Raw genomic sequence first — 17,295 nt, 5'->3', positions numbered from 1 at the left:
GCAGAGTGGAGTAAGGGGCTGCCGAATTTTGAAGCTTCCTAGGGCCATCTATGTCACCCTTGGTGGTTTCCAGCAGGGGGGCTCAGCTGGGTGCGGCTGTGGCTGTTGCTCTTCCGGGGCTGTTTGTGTGCCCCCCCCCCCTGCGGTCGGCGTTGGTGAGAGAGCTTTGCTGGGCAAAGCTGGCTCTGTTCCTCGGGCCGCGCCTGCTACTACTACTACTACTTCTCATGTCTAAAGCACTACTAGACGTACGCAGGGCTGTACACTTGAACATGAAGAGACAGTCCCTGCTCGACAGAGCTTACAATCTAATTAGGACAAACAAACAGGACAAACAAGAGATTAAAGTGAGGATGATAAAATAAGGGTTCTGAACGAGTGAATAAGGGTTAGGAGTTAAAAGCAGTATCAAAAAGGTGGGCTTTTAGCTTAGATTTGAAGACGGCCAGAGATGGAGCTTGACGTACCGGCTCAGGAAGTTTATTCCAAGCATATGATGCAGCAAGATAAAAGGAACAGAATCTGGAGTTAGCGGTGGAGGAGAAGGGTGCAGATAAGAGAGATTTGCCCAGTGAACGGAGTTTCCGGGAAGGAATGTAGGGAGAGATGAGAGTGGAGAGGTACTGAAGAACTGCAGAGTGAATTCACTTGTAGGTCAATAAGAGGAGTTTGAACTGTATGCGGAAACGGATAGGAAGCCAGTGAAGTAACTTGAGGAGAGGGCTAATATGAGCATAACGACACTGGCGGAATATTAGTCGTGCAGCAGAATTTTGAACATATTGAAGAGGAGAGAGATGGCTTAGTGGGAGACCTGTGAGAAGCAAGTTGCAATAGTCTAAGCGAGAGGTGATAAGAGTGTGAATAAGGGTTCTGATAGTGTGCTCAGAAAGGAAAGGGCGAATTTTGGTGATATTATAGAGAAAGAAACGACAGGTTTTAGCAGTCTGCTGAATATGTGCAGAGAAGGAGAGGGAGGAGTCGAAGATGACCCCAAGGTTACGAGCTGTTGAGACAAATGTGAGGGGTGGGACTCCAGTACAGGGCATCCCTATTCAGGGCAGATGGTTTATAATCCAGGTCTGAGGGCTCTTGGGGGTGGGTTCCTTTGGGCACATGATACTCTGGCTGGGATACAGGCTGGTGTTCAGGATCCTGGCCTGGGGGAGACAGGGGTTTCAACAGCTGGGCAGGCTTGGCAGGTGGGACTGCGGACGAATGCTGGTGTTTCAATAAACCAACCTGCCCTTTCCCAGACTGCAAATACTATCATGCCTGCTCCCAGTGCGGCCAGGGTTACGCTGCACTTAAATGCCCCAAGAAGGGAGCACCCCTGCGGCCTCAGCTGGGAAATAAGCAGGTGCATGCTCGGGCACCTTCCCCTGTACAGATCGAGGCGATGACGCTGCTGAGCAGCTGGAACGGGGCTTTTAGGAGGGTTTCCTTATTCCCTTTCAGGATGAAATTAGGAATACGGTTAGGGGCAACGCATCATCCACTGGGCAGTTCAAGGAGGTACTGGGACAGATAGCGGGTCCTTAACCTTGTCCTCATTAGCGGTGATTCCAAAGAAGGAACCTGGTAAATTCCACCTCATCCATAATCTTTCTTATCCCCCAGGGGGTTTGGTGAATGATGGCATCCCACTGTGCACAGTTCAGCACACATCCTTCAACTGTGTGCTGTGCTTGGTGCTCCGAGCAGGACCGGGAGCTCTTACAACAAAGGTGGACATCGAATTGGCTTTTCAATTGCTGCCAATTCACCCAGCTCCTTTCCCTTTGCTGGGTTTTCAATTCAATGGTCACTTTTACTTTGATAAGTGCATGCCCAGTCCCATGTGCATACTTCGAGCAGTTCAGAACCTTCCTGCATTGGATGATGGCATTGAGGTCGCATTGGAACACTCTCATCCATTATCTGGATGACTTCCTTTTTGTTGGCCAGTCTGATTGCAGTGACTGTAGGGACCTCATGGTTACCTTCATGGGGGTGGCACAGTATTTCAGCATCTCATTGGCAGAGGATAAAACTGAAGGTCCGACCTCAATGCTGACCTTCCTGGGCATCAAGATAGACGCAGTTACCATGGTCACCAGGCTCCTTCAAGACAAAGTTGAGCACCTCTTGGAAGTCATTGCCACAACCCTGAGCGCCAGAAAGGTCACCCTTTGAGGCCTGCAGGCCTTGATTAGCAGTTTGAATTTTGAGTGTCAGTTGATCCCAGTGGGTAGGGCCTTTTCGTGAAGACTCACAGATTTTTCTGCGGCTGTACTTAGCCCTCATCATGTCTTCAGATTGCCAGAGGGAGTCCATGCAGACCTCTGCGTTTGGCAGTGCTTCATCTCAGAGTCTAATGCCACCTTCCCTATTCACGGTAAGGAGACCTCCAACGTGGACTTGGAGCTCTACACAGATGCGAGATGGGGTTTGGCATTTTTTTCCATGGCTCCTGGTGTGCGGCGGCCTGGCCAGAGGACTGAGTGCACTCAAGGCTGACCAGGAACATCACATTCCTAGAGCTTGTTCCCTTTTCTGGGAGCTCTGACCAGATAGGCTTTGTGACAGGAGAATGCTCTTCAGTGGCATAGTGGAGGTTTTCAATAGACAATCTGCCAGGTGCTTGTTTGTGAATGGGCTGGTGCGGAGGCTGATGTTGTGCTGCTTGAAACTTAAGCTTTTCATTCATGTGCAGCATGTGCCTGGGGCAATTAATGATATTGCCAATTCTTTATCCTGGTTCTTTATCCTGGTTCCGAGTGTTAGCTCCATCAGCAGCGGAGGCTAGGGAGCCTCTGCCTGCATATCTGTGGGACTTGGGCAGAGCAAGGTGTGGTCGTTGCTGAGGAGGTCACTGGCACCTGAGATGTGGGCACGCTACATGGATGGGTTTTCCAAGCTGAGTACCTTTCTGAGGGGCAAATGCTGTGCTGTGGGGCTTCCTCCACCTGATTATGTGGTGGCAAAATATATCATGCATGCTAAGGAACACAGTGTCTCCAGGGATGTGATGACCCGTCACCAAGCTGGTTTCATCTTCTTTAGCCGTGCCTTCGGCTGGGGAAGCCCTTCAATGGGTTTCTTCATGCGTAAGATGCTGCTGGTGGGATGGGGAAGACAATCTCCCCCTTGCCCAGAACAGCGGAGAACCATTACCTATGAGAGGCTGTTGGGCATCATGCAGGCTGTCAATTTAGTGACATTTAGAATATGAATCACTGCTTTTTAAGACTGCCTTCTCATTAGCCTGTTTTTGGGGTGCTAAGGGATGGTGAGCTGCTGATGGAAGGGGGGTTCTGGAGGTACTAGAGACTTATTATTCAAATGTTTCTTGCAGGGGTGATGCATTGTACCTACATATCTAAGTCTATGATGGATCAAGGGGGTCATGGGCACGTGCTGGTCCTGAGACACATTTGGGATGAGGATACCTTCCCGGTGCTTCACATTACTGTGTTCTTGGTGAGCCAGACCCACAGTTGGTTCCCCGTTGTTGATTCACGCAGACGGCATGGTGTTGACCTGCTACCAGATTGCAGCAGTGCTCTGTAAAGCACTGCATGCATCCTGGGAGGGCCGTGCTCACTACGGGATCCACTCCTTCCACATTGACATGGCGATGAGTGCTGCGGAAGCAGGTATGAAGGATGAGGCTATCAAATGATTGGGGATATGATCTTCTAGGGCCTACAAAGGATATGTGCACCCAGTGGATCCCTAGGCATATGCCCCGAGAGGTCTTTGGGACTGTTGCTCTGAGGAGGGGGGGTTAAGCTGGTAACTGGCTTCGGGGGGTGGGGGTGGATCTGCAATGGATAGCCTGATGATGGGCTTTAGAGGAAAGTGGGCAGAGCATTCGGGGCTGGGACTTTGGAACTGTCCTTGAGAACCTTCTGGTGGTGACTCTCTCTCCTTGGGTTTTCTTGTGCTTTGCTGCTGGGGTTCAGCATTCTGGGGTGGGGGGACCTTTCTTTTCTTTCCTGTGTTTATTGGGAGCAATCAGTCTGCTTCCTCTCTTCTAGATGCAGCTGGTCGAGTCTACCCAATGTGGATTATTGAGCATTCGTTGTCCACTGGGCAAGCCACCGGGCAATGTGGCACCTGAATGGCTTGCATCTAGGGATGGTGCATCTTGGAGTGAGGATCTTGTAGCTCGGCAAGTGAGGCATGAAGGGATGCCAGGTCTCGCCTCTCTTATACACATTGCTGTCTAAGTCACGTCACCCAGCATTGCTGATTCTGCACTTTGGGGGCAAGGAGGTAGACTCCTGGTCCGGAAAGAAGCTCATCTACATGGCTAAGAATGACTTGCATTTTGTCCTGCGTTGGTTTCTAGCCACACAGGTGGAGTGGTTGGACATCATACCCAGGCTGCAGTGTCTGCCTAGCAGGAAGTGGACCCGTGGCCTGAGTAAGATCAACCGACAGATGGGGCTGTGGTTGATTGCCAGGGGGAGTCTGCAACTCAGGCAGGAGTGGGTGGATACTTCTTGTGAGGGACTTTTTGGTAGAGACAGTGTTCACTTATCAGACATTGGGCTTGATTTGTTCCTTAACGATTTCCATAAATTCATCGACAGCTGTGTGAGAGCATATAAGGATACAGGCCACAGCTTGGTGATTGCCCTGGGGGGAGGGGTTAAGGGGTTTTTGGCTTCGTTTGCTGACCCCACCTCCATCCCTGTGGCAGACACCCAAGCTACAGGCGGCAGCTCATTGGGTGAGGAGCTCACTTGAGGCTCTAAGAGCCAGCAGGTTGGAGGGTCAGGTGACCTGGTACAGGTAGGAATGGAGGCCCATACCACTAACATTGCCTTAGCTGTCATCGTGGGGTGGTAAGGCAATGTTTTTGATATGTTATTATAGCTCGGGTAAAAGTTTGATTAAGATTGTTTATGGTTAAATTATTTCACTTAATAAACAAACTGTGGCCTATATATTTACTACCCATTCAGGTGTGTGAGTCTCTTGTATGGGAATGAGATACAAGGAAGTAGGATGGGGGGGATGGTTATGGGAGTGAGAAACAGTCCAATTAAGTTAAGGAAAAACAAAATGAGAAATTCTAATAAATCCCTTGAGACAAAGATACCATGGGAGGAAAAGAAAATGAAAAGCTCAGCGGAAGTTCATGGGTATAAGACTATATCAAAGGGAGGCTAATTCCATGGCGGCAATGTTGTGGTGTGAGAAAAGCAAAGTGTGTGTAATAGTCATCAGGCAGTACAGAGACAACCTCAAAGTGAGGAAAGACAAAAATATACTACTGGTAAAGACAGAGGAACTACTACTACTACTACTACTTATCAATTTTATAGCACTACTAGACGTATACAGGGAGACACCATCTTGGTCTCCCAGGGCCAACACACCTCACCTCCCGATCAAAGGGCAGGTTAGGAGCTTGCTCTGCCCACCCTTCCAATATCCAGTGTGGCACCTCAGATTGAGAGCCAGACTTCTTCCCCCAGCATCGGGGCTCAGGCACCGCCATGGAGCCACAGGGAGATGCCATCTTGGTCTCCCAGGGCTGACACACCTCACCTCCCAATCAAAGTGCAGGTGTGGGAGCTTGACCCTTCCAACATCCACCATGGTGCCTCAAATTGAGAGGCAGACTTCTTCCCTCCAGCATCGGGGCTCAATCGGAGCTTGGGCACCACTGTGAAGCCACAGGGAGACGTCATCTTGGTCTCCCGGGGCCAACACACCTCACCTCCTGATTGAAGGGCAGGCATGGGAGCTTGCTCCTCCCTCCCTTCTGATATCCAGCATGGTGCCTCAAATTAAGAGGTGTCTAGCGGCACCCTGCCACTCGGCGTGTCATCTAAGGTGCAAGTGCATGCCTTTGCGCAGAGTCTTTGGGCAGCGCTCTGGTCCAGCTCCGTCGTCCCCAGAGTACCACAGAGCACAGTAAGCAAAGGCCCCCAGCCCAATAGTACAATGCTATAGTTAAAGCTCGCTTTAATAATTACCCTAGGTCTCGAATCATCAAGTAGGTTCTCCATAAATCTCCCTAGCAGTACGAACATGGCCCAACCATCTCCATACACCACCAAACTCAGGCATCAAGTCAATTTCACCTACCGCTCCTCACAACCACACAGCTCACCAAACTGCACGCCATCCGAGTCCAGCCAGAATCTAATCACCTGAAGCACAGCACTGATGCCTTAACCCCCCCACTTCCAGAAGCAGATCCTATCACAACCTTGTAAAAATGAATCACGTTAACTCACACCCAACAGTCTCAGACTGCGATGTGATGGAATGCATCTATTTCAATGTAAGATTAGTCTGCAACAAGGCACCGATAACAGCAGACTTTATCTCAGATGCCTCTCCAGTCCTAATCTTCATAACTGAAACATGGATCCCTGCCCACAGTTCACCCCGCATTCTGACTATTTGACCACCAGGGTTCAAAGTTGTGAACTGCCCAAGACAAAACAAGAAAGGGGGAGGGCTTGCCCTCATATACAGGGAATTTCTAGACGTCCAATTCCTAGACTACTTTGGCGACGATAGCATAGAATTGTTGTCATGTAAACTTCAGTCGTGGTCCACAACTGACTCCCTGGGCCTAATGCTAATCTATAGACCATCCAAGTCTTGGAAAAAAGCACAAGAAACCCTATTCGAGAAGATCTCTTACCTAGCCACGTGTAACACCAAAATCTTAATTCTGGGTGACCTTAATCATCATCTGGAAGACCACTCAAATCCAAATGTAATACAATTTAAAGAATATCTAAAGTCCTTGAACCTGATCCTTCACTCAGAAACGGCCACACATGAGAAAGGCCACAAACTACACTTTGTGGCCTTCCCCAAAGATCCCGAAAAAATACCTCTAGACCACCTAAAATGGGAACCTCTCATGTGGTCAGACCACTATTTGCTTTAGTTCTACGTAAAAACCTTCACAACAAAAAAATAACCACACACAGCCCCCACCCAAGCTCCAAAGATGAAAGACTGAACCGAGCAAATTTTGGGACATGGTCCTACCTAAACTGCTAGCTGAAGACAATAACCACAACCTCCCCAAGGAACACACCCCCCTCAAACCCAAATCTTCAAACCAAATAACCAACCCAAGGTTCTGTAGCGCTCTGGAAATTAAAAAAAAAAAGATCATGCAGATGCTTAGAACATGCCTGGAAAAAGGCATGAGACAACTCAGTTTACGCTGACTAGAGAAAAGAAATAAATGAATACAAGCACCAAGTAGCACAGGCCAAACAGGAATATTATGGCCGAGAAGTTGCTAACTCTGACAACTCATCTAAAACCCTCTTCAAAGTCCTTAAGGCCCTAACCAAAATGGACTTCATACTAACGACCTCTAGTTCACTACAACTGAAGGTAAAGGATCTTGCACAGTTTTTCCAAGACAAGGTTAAGAAAATCAGACTAAGACCTCACTTGACCCTCACCGAATCGGCCTCCTCCAAATACCCTGAGACCCTCTCCGACGTTCCAACCGATAGAATCTGGAATATCTTTGAAAAGGCCACCTGTATGACAGCGAAAAGGCTTCTTCACAGGATCTCACAGAAATCATCTAGTCTGGACACCTGTCCCACTACCTGCTGTCAGATGTACTACAGGACATATTGATCTGGCTCACCAAATTTATTAATACCAACCTCCAACAAGGCTACTACCCAGCCTCATTAACAGACATCTCCATCACTCCACTGCTGAAATCCACAGCTATAGACCCAACTAAAGCTGAGAACTGTCGCCCAGTAGCTAGCATCCCCTGGGTGGCAAAACTGCTGGAACTCACTGTTCAAGATCAACTCCAAAAACACACTGAAACTTTAAACGTCCTACATAAGCCACACATTGGATTCAGGCCAAACCACAGTACAGAATCAATGCTCCTTGTACTCACTACCAAGATCAGGTATTAGCTGAGCCAAGGAACACCAGCGGTACTCCTTCAATTCGATATTTCGGCTGCCTTCAATACAGTGGACCACCCCACTCTAATGTCCAAGCTCTCTGACATAGGAATTACTGGAGTAGTGTTGAGCAGGTTTGAAAAATTCCTAAAAAAACAGATCCTACAGCATCAAGAAGCAATCAGAAAACTCACTGAGATGGAACCCAGGCTGTGGGGTGCCCCACTCTCCCCAGCTTTATTCAATATCTATCTCAGCGCACTAGGTAATTTACCCCTGGTGTCCAATATCATCCTACTGTCATACGTGGATGACATTTTCCTACTCTACCCAGCGAAGGAACTCTTGCACATCCTCCAAAATAAAATCAAACACTACATCACATACATTGACAACTGGGCCTCCAGCCACTTCCTGAGTTTGAACAAGCAAAAGTCGAGGTTAACCTGGTTCGGAGAAAACACGCCTAACTGCCCTATAGCTCTAGCCACTAGCAAAATCTTACAAATCGACAGAGTCACAAAAGTCCTAGGGATCACCCTGGACTCTGCCCTCACCTTCGAAAAATAGATAGTGACCCTGAGCAAAACGTTCTTCCTAAAGCTCAGATAACTATGGGCAATCAGATCCTCCCTATGGAAAGAGGAGTTCAGAGTTCTGGCGCAAAGGACTCTTTCCTCAACTAGATTACTGCAACTTCCTAGATACCCAAATTAACAAAAAACTGATAACCCACCTTCAACTTCTCCAGAACACAGCCACCAGACTGATTCTCGGGCTAGGTCTCTACAACAGAATTTCCCCTCGCTGAAGGACTTACACTGGCTACCAATTAGCCATCGAATCAGCTTCAAAACACTTTGCCTGATCTACAAGGCTCTCTTTGGATCAAACGCCGAAGGCCTGACAGATTTACTAGAAATCCCTTCCTCCTTGAGGAACCTCTGCTACCGCTGGACACTATCATTGGGCTAACCTTCCACTAGAAAAGCAAAACTAAACTCCATTCTTGAGAAATCATTCCCTTTTCATGGGGAAATCACAACCTTGAAATACACAATTCAGGAAACAGCTCAAGACCTACTTATTTGACAGCTAATCTTCACCAGACCAATTCCCTAGCTTACTGTACCCCACCGCACACTCCTGTCAACCTCCCCATAACCCCTACCCTGCACTCTCAGTGATTCCCTAATTATGTAATTTTCTAAACTCCTGTGAATCTTAATGGAACTACTATTGGTATATAAAAAGAAGATTAGATTAGATTAGATTAGGTCAAGAAAACTCTCTTAAAGCTGATTCAGTTTCCTTAAAACAGTCCTTTCACCCTTGTGATCTCTTGGCAGAGGTATCAACTGCAAACACCTTGATTAGCACTCAGTAGTGTATTGCATTTTCCATGTTATGTTCCATAAATAATACAAATAAATGACAAATAAATTAGAATTTCACATTTTTTTCCAAACCTGAACTCAATGTGAGTTACACGTCAGATACAGGAGGTATTTCCCTGTCCCAAAGGGCTTACCATCTTAAAGGCCTGTTTACTAAATTGTGTTAAGGTTATGTAATTAAGGGTCCCTTTTACTAAGCTGATTTAGGCACTAAGGTACGTGTAACGCAGCTTATCGCAGGACGTGCTCAGGTGTCCTGTAGTAAATGTCAAATGTGTGTGCGCCAACCACACTGTAAAAAAAACATTTTTGAAGGGGTATATCAGGGGGCAGAGAGTGGGCATTCCTGCACTAAACAGTGCATCTACATTAGCACACACTAACTGGTTAGTGCAGAAATACCGTGTGAGCCCTTACCATATACAAGCAAAATGGGTGGCAGTAATTTTTTTAAATGGGCATGCGCTAAGAGGGCAACTTTAGCGCACGACCAATGATACAAAAAAAAAAAAAAACAGAAAATCAGTCGATTTAGGGCTGCAGTAAAAATGGCCTTGGCATGCTGGAAAGACCCACAACAGTGAAATCCACTTCTTACCACAACTTAGTAAAAGAACCCCTAAGAGCAAACGTGAACCGACAGTAGCAGAAAAATCTCTCCAGTAAACATCCTCCCAGCACATGGGGGGAAGAAATCTGGACGACCACCAACTTAAGACAATAGTCACTACCATGAATTAATGGCACAGTCACTAATAAGGAATCCAGGTAATCACTGACACCTCTTGCTTTGCATTACCTGCTGCCTTAGCAATTAAAGTGAGTTAACTGCAAGGCACACTTCTCACCTCCTAATGAATTTCTGTGTTAATACATCAGGGGTGTAGCCAGACAACAGATTTTAGGTGGGCCTAGGCAAGAAGTGGGTGGGCACCAAGTGTTCTCCCCTTCACCCACCATCAAAAAAAAATCTCAGTTGGTGGGAAAACGCTTCTTTCCACCTTAGCAGTCTGCAGCAGGCACGTGCTGAAAACTGAGCATGCGCAGGTGCTGGTATCCTGGAGAATAGCGTTTTCATTACCATCAGGGGGAAGTCTTCTGCTAGCGGAGCTTGGGATCCCCACTTGCTACATGTGCTGCCGTTGGGTGGGCCTGAGCCCTAATTGGGTGGGCCCCCGCCCACCCAGGCCCACCTGTGGCTACGCCACTGTAATACATTACCTTAAATATGCACTAATGAATACAGTTAAAGCACCAGTTAATACAGAATCTTTACTATGTTTAGAGCGCCATGTTAACAGTTGGCATATTAAAATCTTAATGTGGTTCACACCCTGTGTGACACCCCCCCCCAGAACTCCCACCCTGCCCACTGCGTCACTGCCAAAAAGAGGGAACAATGGATCAGGAGCAAATTTTGGGGTCCCCACCTCCTTTGCACCCTGTGTTACTACACCATTCACAAAGCCTAAATTTTGTACCTGAAACAACGGAAGGTGAAACCTAAGATCACAGTGGGCAGAGGATTTAAACCTTGCTTCACCTGGTACATAGCTCAGAGCTCAAACCAGTAGGCTAGGTCTCCATTTCTCTTGTCCACCTCGCCAGCTATCAGAATTATTCACCTTAAACCTGTGCTTAATTGTTAAATGCAACAGTAAAACCTGGCAACTTATGATTCAATCTTTTACAACATTTCTTGGGAGCATGTGTGTTTATTTCTGTCTGTGTACACACACATACACCTATACCTGTGAGTGTGTGCGCACATACACACACACACACAATGAGCAACTGAAAAGTGTACTTTCACAAAATCTCTGGTTTACAAAGAGAAAAAGAAATTAAAACGCTTTGTCCACAGCCACAAAAAGGAACAATGAGTTGATGTACCCACCAGTTAATGTATGTGGTGCAAGGCCAACTCCTACAGTGAGCTGACACAGACATTACACACAGATGAAGGCAGTCAGGAGATCCCAGAACTACATTTCATATTGAATCACGCAGGCTATCAGCCAAACCACTGCATAAGTTGAAAAAAGTGTGTTTTCCCTTTCTATTTCTACATACCCTCTAGTCACACAGAAGCATTTATTTCTACGATCCTGAAGAACTGAGCTAGGGACTTGGAACTCAAAACCAATCCCTCACTGCTGTGCACTCTGTAATGAGAGAAAAGCACCAGTAAACCTTCCTACAGGTACAAAAAGGTGCAAGAAAGCCTGAATTTCATACACAGAGACGCAAAGGTCATTTCCTGCACAATTGATATCAATTGCAGCCACCAGCCAAAGCATGAAATACTCAATATCACCATTGTTCCACATCCACCCAGGCATGGGTTCTTCCTGTTCCTGCAGCAGACCACACTTTTCTTTGCAGTGAATTTGGCTTTCCATGGAAATGAATGACTAAAACCTCTATAGCCTTGCTGCAGGCACTTATCCCCAGCAATAAATGGAAAATGCAGCCTCAATTCAGTCTCCTCAGGCTCTCTGATTCAAGGTCAAGTGGTAGGCACCAACATATGGAGGTCTTAAGCCTGTCAAAAATATGCAAGACATCTCCTAAAACACAATTAGCTGACCCAATGGAAACAGCTCTATCCAGCCAGGTTAGCCCCTTTTAAGCTGTCATCAGTCCTTGCATATTTTAGCTAAGCACTTGTCAAACCAGTTTCCTTTTAAATTTTTGCATTGCACCAATAAAAATACAAGCAAGCTGCACACAGGACAATAAGAAACTTCTATGCAGTTTTTTTTAAAGAACGTATTAAGAGTACTACTCACCACTTGCATTCTTGCCACAGATGAGATGCTGGTAGGGTTGCAGCAGTCCCCACAGCTCCGGGTCGCTGCTGATCACCTGCTCCAGTGATTCTACAGTGAACCTGGGCGCCTCGGTCTCCTTATCGGAGCGGGGCATCGCCAGCAGCCTCCGCTGGACCTCCTTGAATATGGTCTCCAGACAGGCGGTCAGATAGATGGCCGAGTGTTCGTGGATCCTCAAGGCCACCTTGCTGTCCACCATCCACCGATAGAACTTGCCCACCGAGTAGGTGAGGCCACAGCGGGTGGACTTGCCTCTGCTGAAGCGGTCACCGGTGCTCATGTTGTAGAGGGACAGGGCGCTCAGGGCCGCCGCCGTGCAGCTGGAGGCCAGGCTCCAAGCCAGTGCGATCTCCATCGCGCTTTGGATTTCGTACTTGGTGCATTTGGCGAAGCGGAGGCTCAGCCGCTGAGCCTCTTTGGCGATCCTGATCAGGGCCCGACTGGCCAGGGAGGACAGCTTGCTGATGGCATCCTTGCTAGGAGCAGCCACCGTCGGCTCCTTCTTGAGCAGAGCTTCCACCTCTTCCAGAGTCCAAGGGACCTCCTCGAGGTCGGGCAGCCTGGAGCACTGTCCCGAGCAGTCCAGGACCTCGGAGTCTTCAGCCAGGACAGTGTTGACTGTATCAAAACTGTTGTGTCTACTGTGCATGGAGTCAGTTAAATGCCAACAGTTTGCTCCATGGGGGTAAACCGGATGAGAATCGGAACACAGGGATAAGTTGGACGATCTGACTGAATCTGCAGCTCCACCATAACCAGAATCCAGGGTCAAATCCTCCAGCGTCCTCACAACTGTCTTACCTCTCCTTGCCATAACTGCACTTCATGCTGCACCAGAGAAACTAAAGGGATGAAAAAAAGCACCACTTCACTACTTTAAGCCAGCTGTTTGTCCTGAGCAGGTCAAAAATATCCGGGGATCAAAGCTGGTCTGCTAGCTCAGACCGAATTTAAAACACTGAACTCCCTTAAAGAGAAAATTCCTGAAAGGGAGGCATAAGAGAAAACCAGAACGAAACCGATCTATCTCCCTTCCCCACCGCAGATTCCTGCAGTGCAATACAGCAAAGCAAGCAGTACGGCAACCTACTGAATCAAGGCGGGACTATGCAAATAGACAAGGAAGCAGCCAATGGAATCAAGTTATGCTAAGTGTGGTCACTGCCCATTCAGCAGTAGGAAGTGTACTGCAGGCAGGTTTCTTCTAGTCATAAGAGCTGTTGTGACATGCGCTGGGGTGTGCGACTGTTTTTCATTCTTCAATGCTGTTCTACTTCTAGTAGTTTTCAAAACGATCCGGGAAGGTTGGAAAAAAAAAAAAAGGGAGTCCAGACGATCTTCCTTGCCGGGTTGTAAATAGGTCAGGATGAAGGTTCTGTGATTTAGATTCTTCGCTTTAAATAACCATTTATTTATTTATTTTATTTATTTGTCGCATTTGTAGCCCACATTTTCCCACCTATTTGCAGGCTCAATGTGGCTTACATCTTGCCGGTCAAGGCGATCGCCTAGACCGGTATGGAAACAGATACAATCTGATGTTAGGGTCGGGTAAAACTAATATGTACAGGTGCCTAGGGATTAAGGATAGGAGGTAATATGTAGTGTCCAGTGCAGCTTGTGGTTTGCTGTGTTGCAGATTGGAGGCATCTAGGTTAGATTGGTGGGGAATGCTTTCCTGAACAGGTAGGTCTTTAATGATCTCCTGAAGCCTACATGGTCGTAAATTGATAATCGTAAAATCATAATCCGCAAGGCATCTTTTTTCCAGGACTCGTGACTCTGGTCTTTCTTCCCTGCTTCTAAACAGCATGCAGTAAAACCCACAACGCATGGCTGCAAGAATGGTGCCCCTGCACCGGGGGATTGGGGTATCTTCACTTAGCTACTTGCAAGCATCTGCTCTCCACCTTTTACCATTATTCTGGCTCTGGACTAGTCTGGTCCATTCATTAACCTCATTGTGCAGTACCAGAAGAATGCAGTTTCCTCAGAGCTTTTACAGATGCCCCAGAGGTACCTAATAGGAGTAGTTTCTTCAATTCAGTTACTGCATCCTTCGAACAGAAAGGCTACAACCCCAAAATAATCTCCAAGAATTTTGTCTCCTCCCTCAAAACACCCAGGGGGGAAGTGTTTCTTCAATACAGTTACTGCATCCCTCAGAAAGTCTACAACCCCAAAATAATCTCCAAGAATATTGTCTCCTCCCTCAAAACACCCAGGGAAAATCTGCTACAGTACAAAGAAAAAAAAAGCCACAGACAGAATCCCCCTTATAGTGACATACAACCCAGAGCTGGAAAATTAAGAACAATCATAAAAGATCTGCAGCCTCTAGTCCAGGAGGATGAATTACTGAAAGAGATATTCCCATCCCCACCAGTGCTGGCCTTCCGACAGCCACCCAACTTAAAACACAAGCTAATTAGAAGTAAGCTCCCAACACAGACTCAAAAAGAAAAGAATGACACACATCCTTGCAATGTATCCAGCTGCAAACTATGCCAAAAACATTTCACAGGACCCCACGGTCATTCACAAAGGCAAAATATTCAACATTAAGGAATCTTTCACGTGCTCATCTTCCAATGTGGTGTATACAGTGGCGTACCTAGGGTAGTTGACACCCGGGGGCTGGTAATTTTTAACACCCCCCGCCAAATCCAGTACTAGGCATACCGAGAATACAAAACACTCAGGACCTATAGAGCAATTCTACCATACCATAAGCAGTCATTTCTACGAGTCACACAAGGAAAAGGAAAGCATCTTAAACACTACAGTGAGCACTAGAACATCAATTCACCTATTGTAAAACGAAAACAGACAGATTAGTACAGATTGTCGATCCTGCACAGTCAATGCCAACCGAAAGCCATGTCTTTTTCACAAACACAGATACACCCTAATCCACTATAAAATAAGTAATCATAAACTTTCTATTTAGACAAAAATTAAACTGAACCCCCGATGCCAGACTCTGCATACAATGCAACACCACAGAAACACAAAATGTCCCCTAGTACTATGCAAAATATAAAGACAGCAGATGTAAATTTGAAAAAACTAACAAATACCAATCAGCACTTTACAAATTAACAAATAGAAATAAACCAAATACAGAAAATAAAATAATACCATTTTACTGGACTAATACATTTAGCTTCCAGAGGCCAAAATCTCCTTCCTCAGGTCAGTACAGTATAGTGCTGTTACAGTATCTTATCCTGACCTGAGGAAGGGGGTTTTGTTCTCTGAAAGTTAAGTCAAAATGTATTAAAATTAGTCCAATAAAAAGATTACCTTATTTACATGTTCTATTTATAAACAACACAGCTACAATACTATATCCTAAAGCAAAATAATAAAAATATATATTTACAGTTTGTTGTCTCTGGTTTCTGCTTTTCTCATCTTCTTTTCACAGTCTTCCTTCCATCCAGGATCTGTCTTTGCTCTCTCTCTGCCATCCAGTGTCTGCCCTCTCTAATGTCCCTTCCATCCACTGCCTGCCCTCTCTCTCTCTGCCCCTTCCATCCACTGTCTGCCCTCTCTCTCCCTTCCATCCACCATTTGCCCCAGTCTGTCCTCTTTCTCTCTCCCCCTTCCACCCACCATCTGACCTTTCTCTCTGCCCCTTCAATCCATCTGCCCTCCCTCTCCCATCCATCCAGGGTCTGCCCTCCCTCATGCTCCCCACTTCCTTCCAGGGTCTGTTGTCCCCTCTCTCTCTCTGCCCCCCCTTTTCAGCCCCCAGTTCCACCTGCCCCTAGTTCCAGCCCCAGCCCACATCTCCCACCGGCCCCCCTTTTCAGCCCCACTATCCCACCAGTCCCCAGCCCTTTTCTCCCATCAGTCCTGAGCTTCAGCCCCCAGCCACTTCTCCCTGTCCCCTTTTCAGCCCCTAGTTTCAACCCCAGCCCTTTTCTCTCACCAGTCCTGAGCTTCAGCCCCAGCCAGTTCTCCCTGTCCCCTTTAAAGCCCACAGTTTCAGCCCCTGCCCCATTTCAGCCCACAGTTCTAGCACTAGCCCCCTTATCCCAAATACCCTCCTTTTCAGCCCCCAGTTCCAGCCCCCTTCATCCACCACATGCTTTGCAACCCCCCTTTTCAGCCCCAGACCCATTCTCCCACCTGCCCCAGGCATGGATCCATTCTCCCTCCTGCCCCCTTGTCGGACCCCAGTTCCAGCTTCAGACCCCTTCTCCCCTCTGAGCACCCCCACCCCTCCCCAATCCCCTTCTCCCCTGTGAGCACCCCTCTCAGCTCCCCCACCCCTCCCCAGTTCCCTTGTCCCTTCTGCGAACCCCTCTGAGCTCCCCCCCACCCCAGTTCCCTTCTCCCTTCTGCGAACCCCTCTGAGTTCCCCCCACCCCTCCCCAATTCCCTTCTGCGAACCCCTCTGAGCTCCCCCACCCCTCCCCAGTTCCCTTCTCCCTTCTGCAAACCCCTCTGAGCTCCCCTCACCCCTCCCCAATTTCCTTCTCCCCTCTGAGCTCCCCCACCTCCTTCTCCCATCTGAGCCCCCCCTCCGTGGAGAGCGACAGAGCCCTCTTCTCCTGCCACCATCCTGCGTTTTTTTTTAAATCCATGCAGCGACGCAGGCAGCGCCTCGTGTCTGCCCTGCTGTGTGCTGTCAAAAAAGAAAATCGCTTTGCCGGCGTCGGGCCTTCTCTTGCTATGTCCCGCCCACTTTTGAGGTAACTTCCTATTTCCTCGAGGGCGGGACATAGCGAGAGAAGGTCCGACGCCGGTGAAGCGATTTTCTTTTTTGACAGCACACAGCAGGGCAAACACGAGGCGCTGCCTGCGTCGCTCGCTGAATGGATTAAAAAAAACGCAGGGTGGTAGCAGGAGACGACGGAGCACCCCCCTACCCGCCAACACCCGGGGCGGACCGCCCCCACCGCCCCCCCCTTGGTACGCCACTGGGTGTATATCATTCAGTGTAAAAAATGCAACGAAGGCTGCTACATTGGAGAAACAAGTCAGATGCTAAAGAAGAGATTTAATTTACATAGACACCATATGAAAAATGCCAGTACCAAAAAAGATGTCATGCCTGTGGGGCAGCACTTTACAAAACCAGAACACTGTACCAGTGATTTCATGGTAAGAATCCTAAAAGGGAACTTTAAAACAATACAG

General features: G+C 47.6%; 1 protein-coding gene across 1 annotated transcript; it reads right to left on the bottom strand.

Annotated features, from left to right (window-relative positions):
• Positions 1-12,094: 12,094 nt before the first annotated feature.
• On the bottom strand, positions 12,095-13,170 carry LOC115477514 (ankyrin repeat and BTB/POZ domain-containing protein BTBD11-like). The gene has a single exon (XM_030214436.1). It carries the CDS (start codon positions 12,956-12,958, stop codon positions 12,095-12,097), a length of 864 nt encoding a protein of 287 aa, XP_030070296.1. The 5' UTR covers positions 12,959-13,170.
• Positions 13,171-17,295: the final 4,125 nt, after the last annotated feature.

The sequence above is a fragment of the Microcaecilia unicolor genome, chromosome 9, assembly GCF_901765095.1.
Source record: "Microcaecilia unicolor chromosome 9, aMicUni1.1, whole genome shotgun sequence".
Lineage (NCBI taxonomy): Eukaryota > Metazoa > Chordata > Amphibia > Gymnophiona > Siphonopidae > Microcaecilia > Microcaecilia unicolor.
The sequence above is the reverse complement of the archived record's forward strand: the minus strand, read 5'-3'. Positions and strand labels throughout refer to the sequence as shown.

What these genes read in the sequence shown, in the direction of transcription:
- LOC115477514 (XM_030214436.1), bottom strand. Translation starts at nt 12,958, where the DNA reads ATGGCAAGGAGAGGTAAGACAGTTGTGAGGACGCTGGAGGATTTGACC.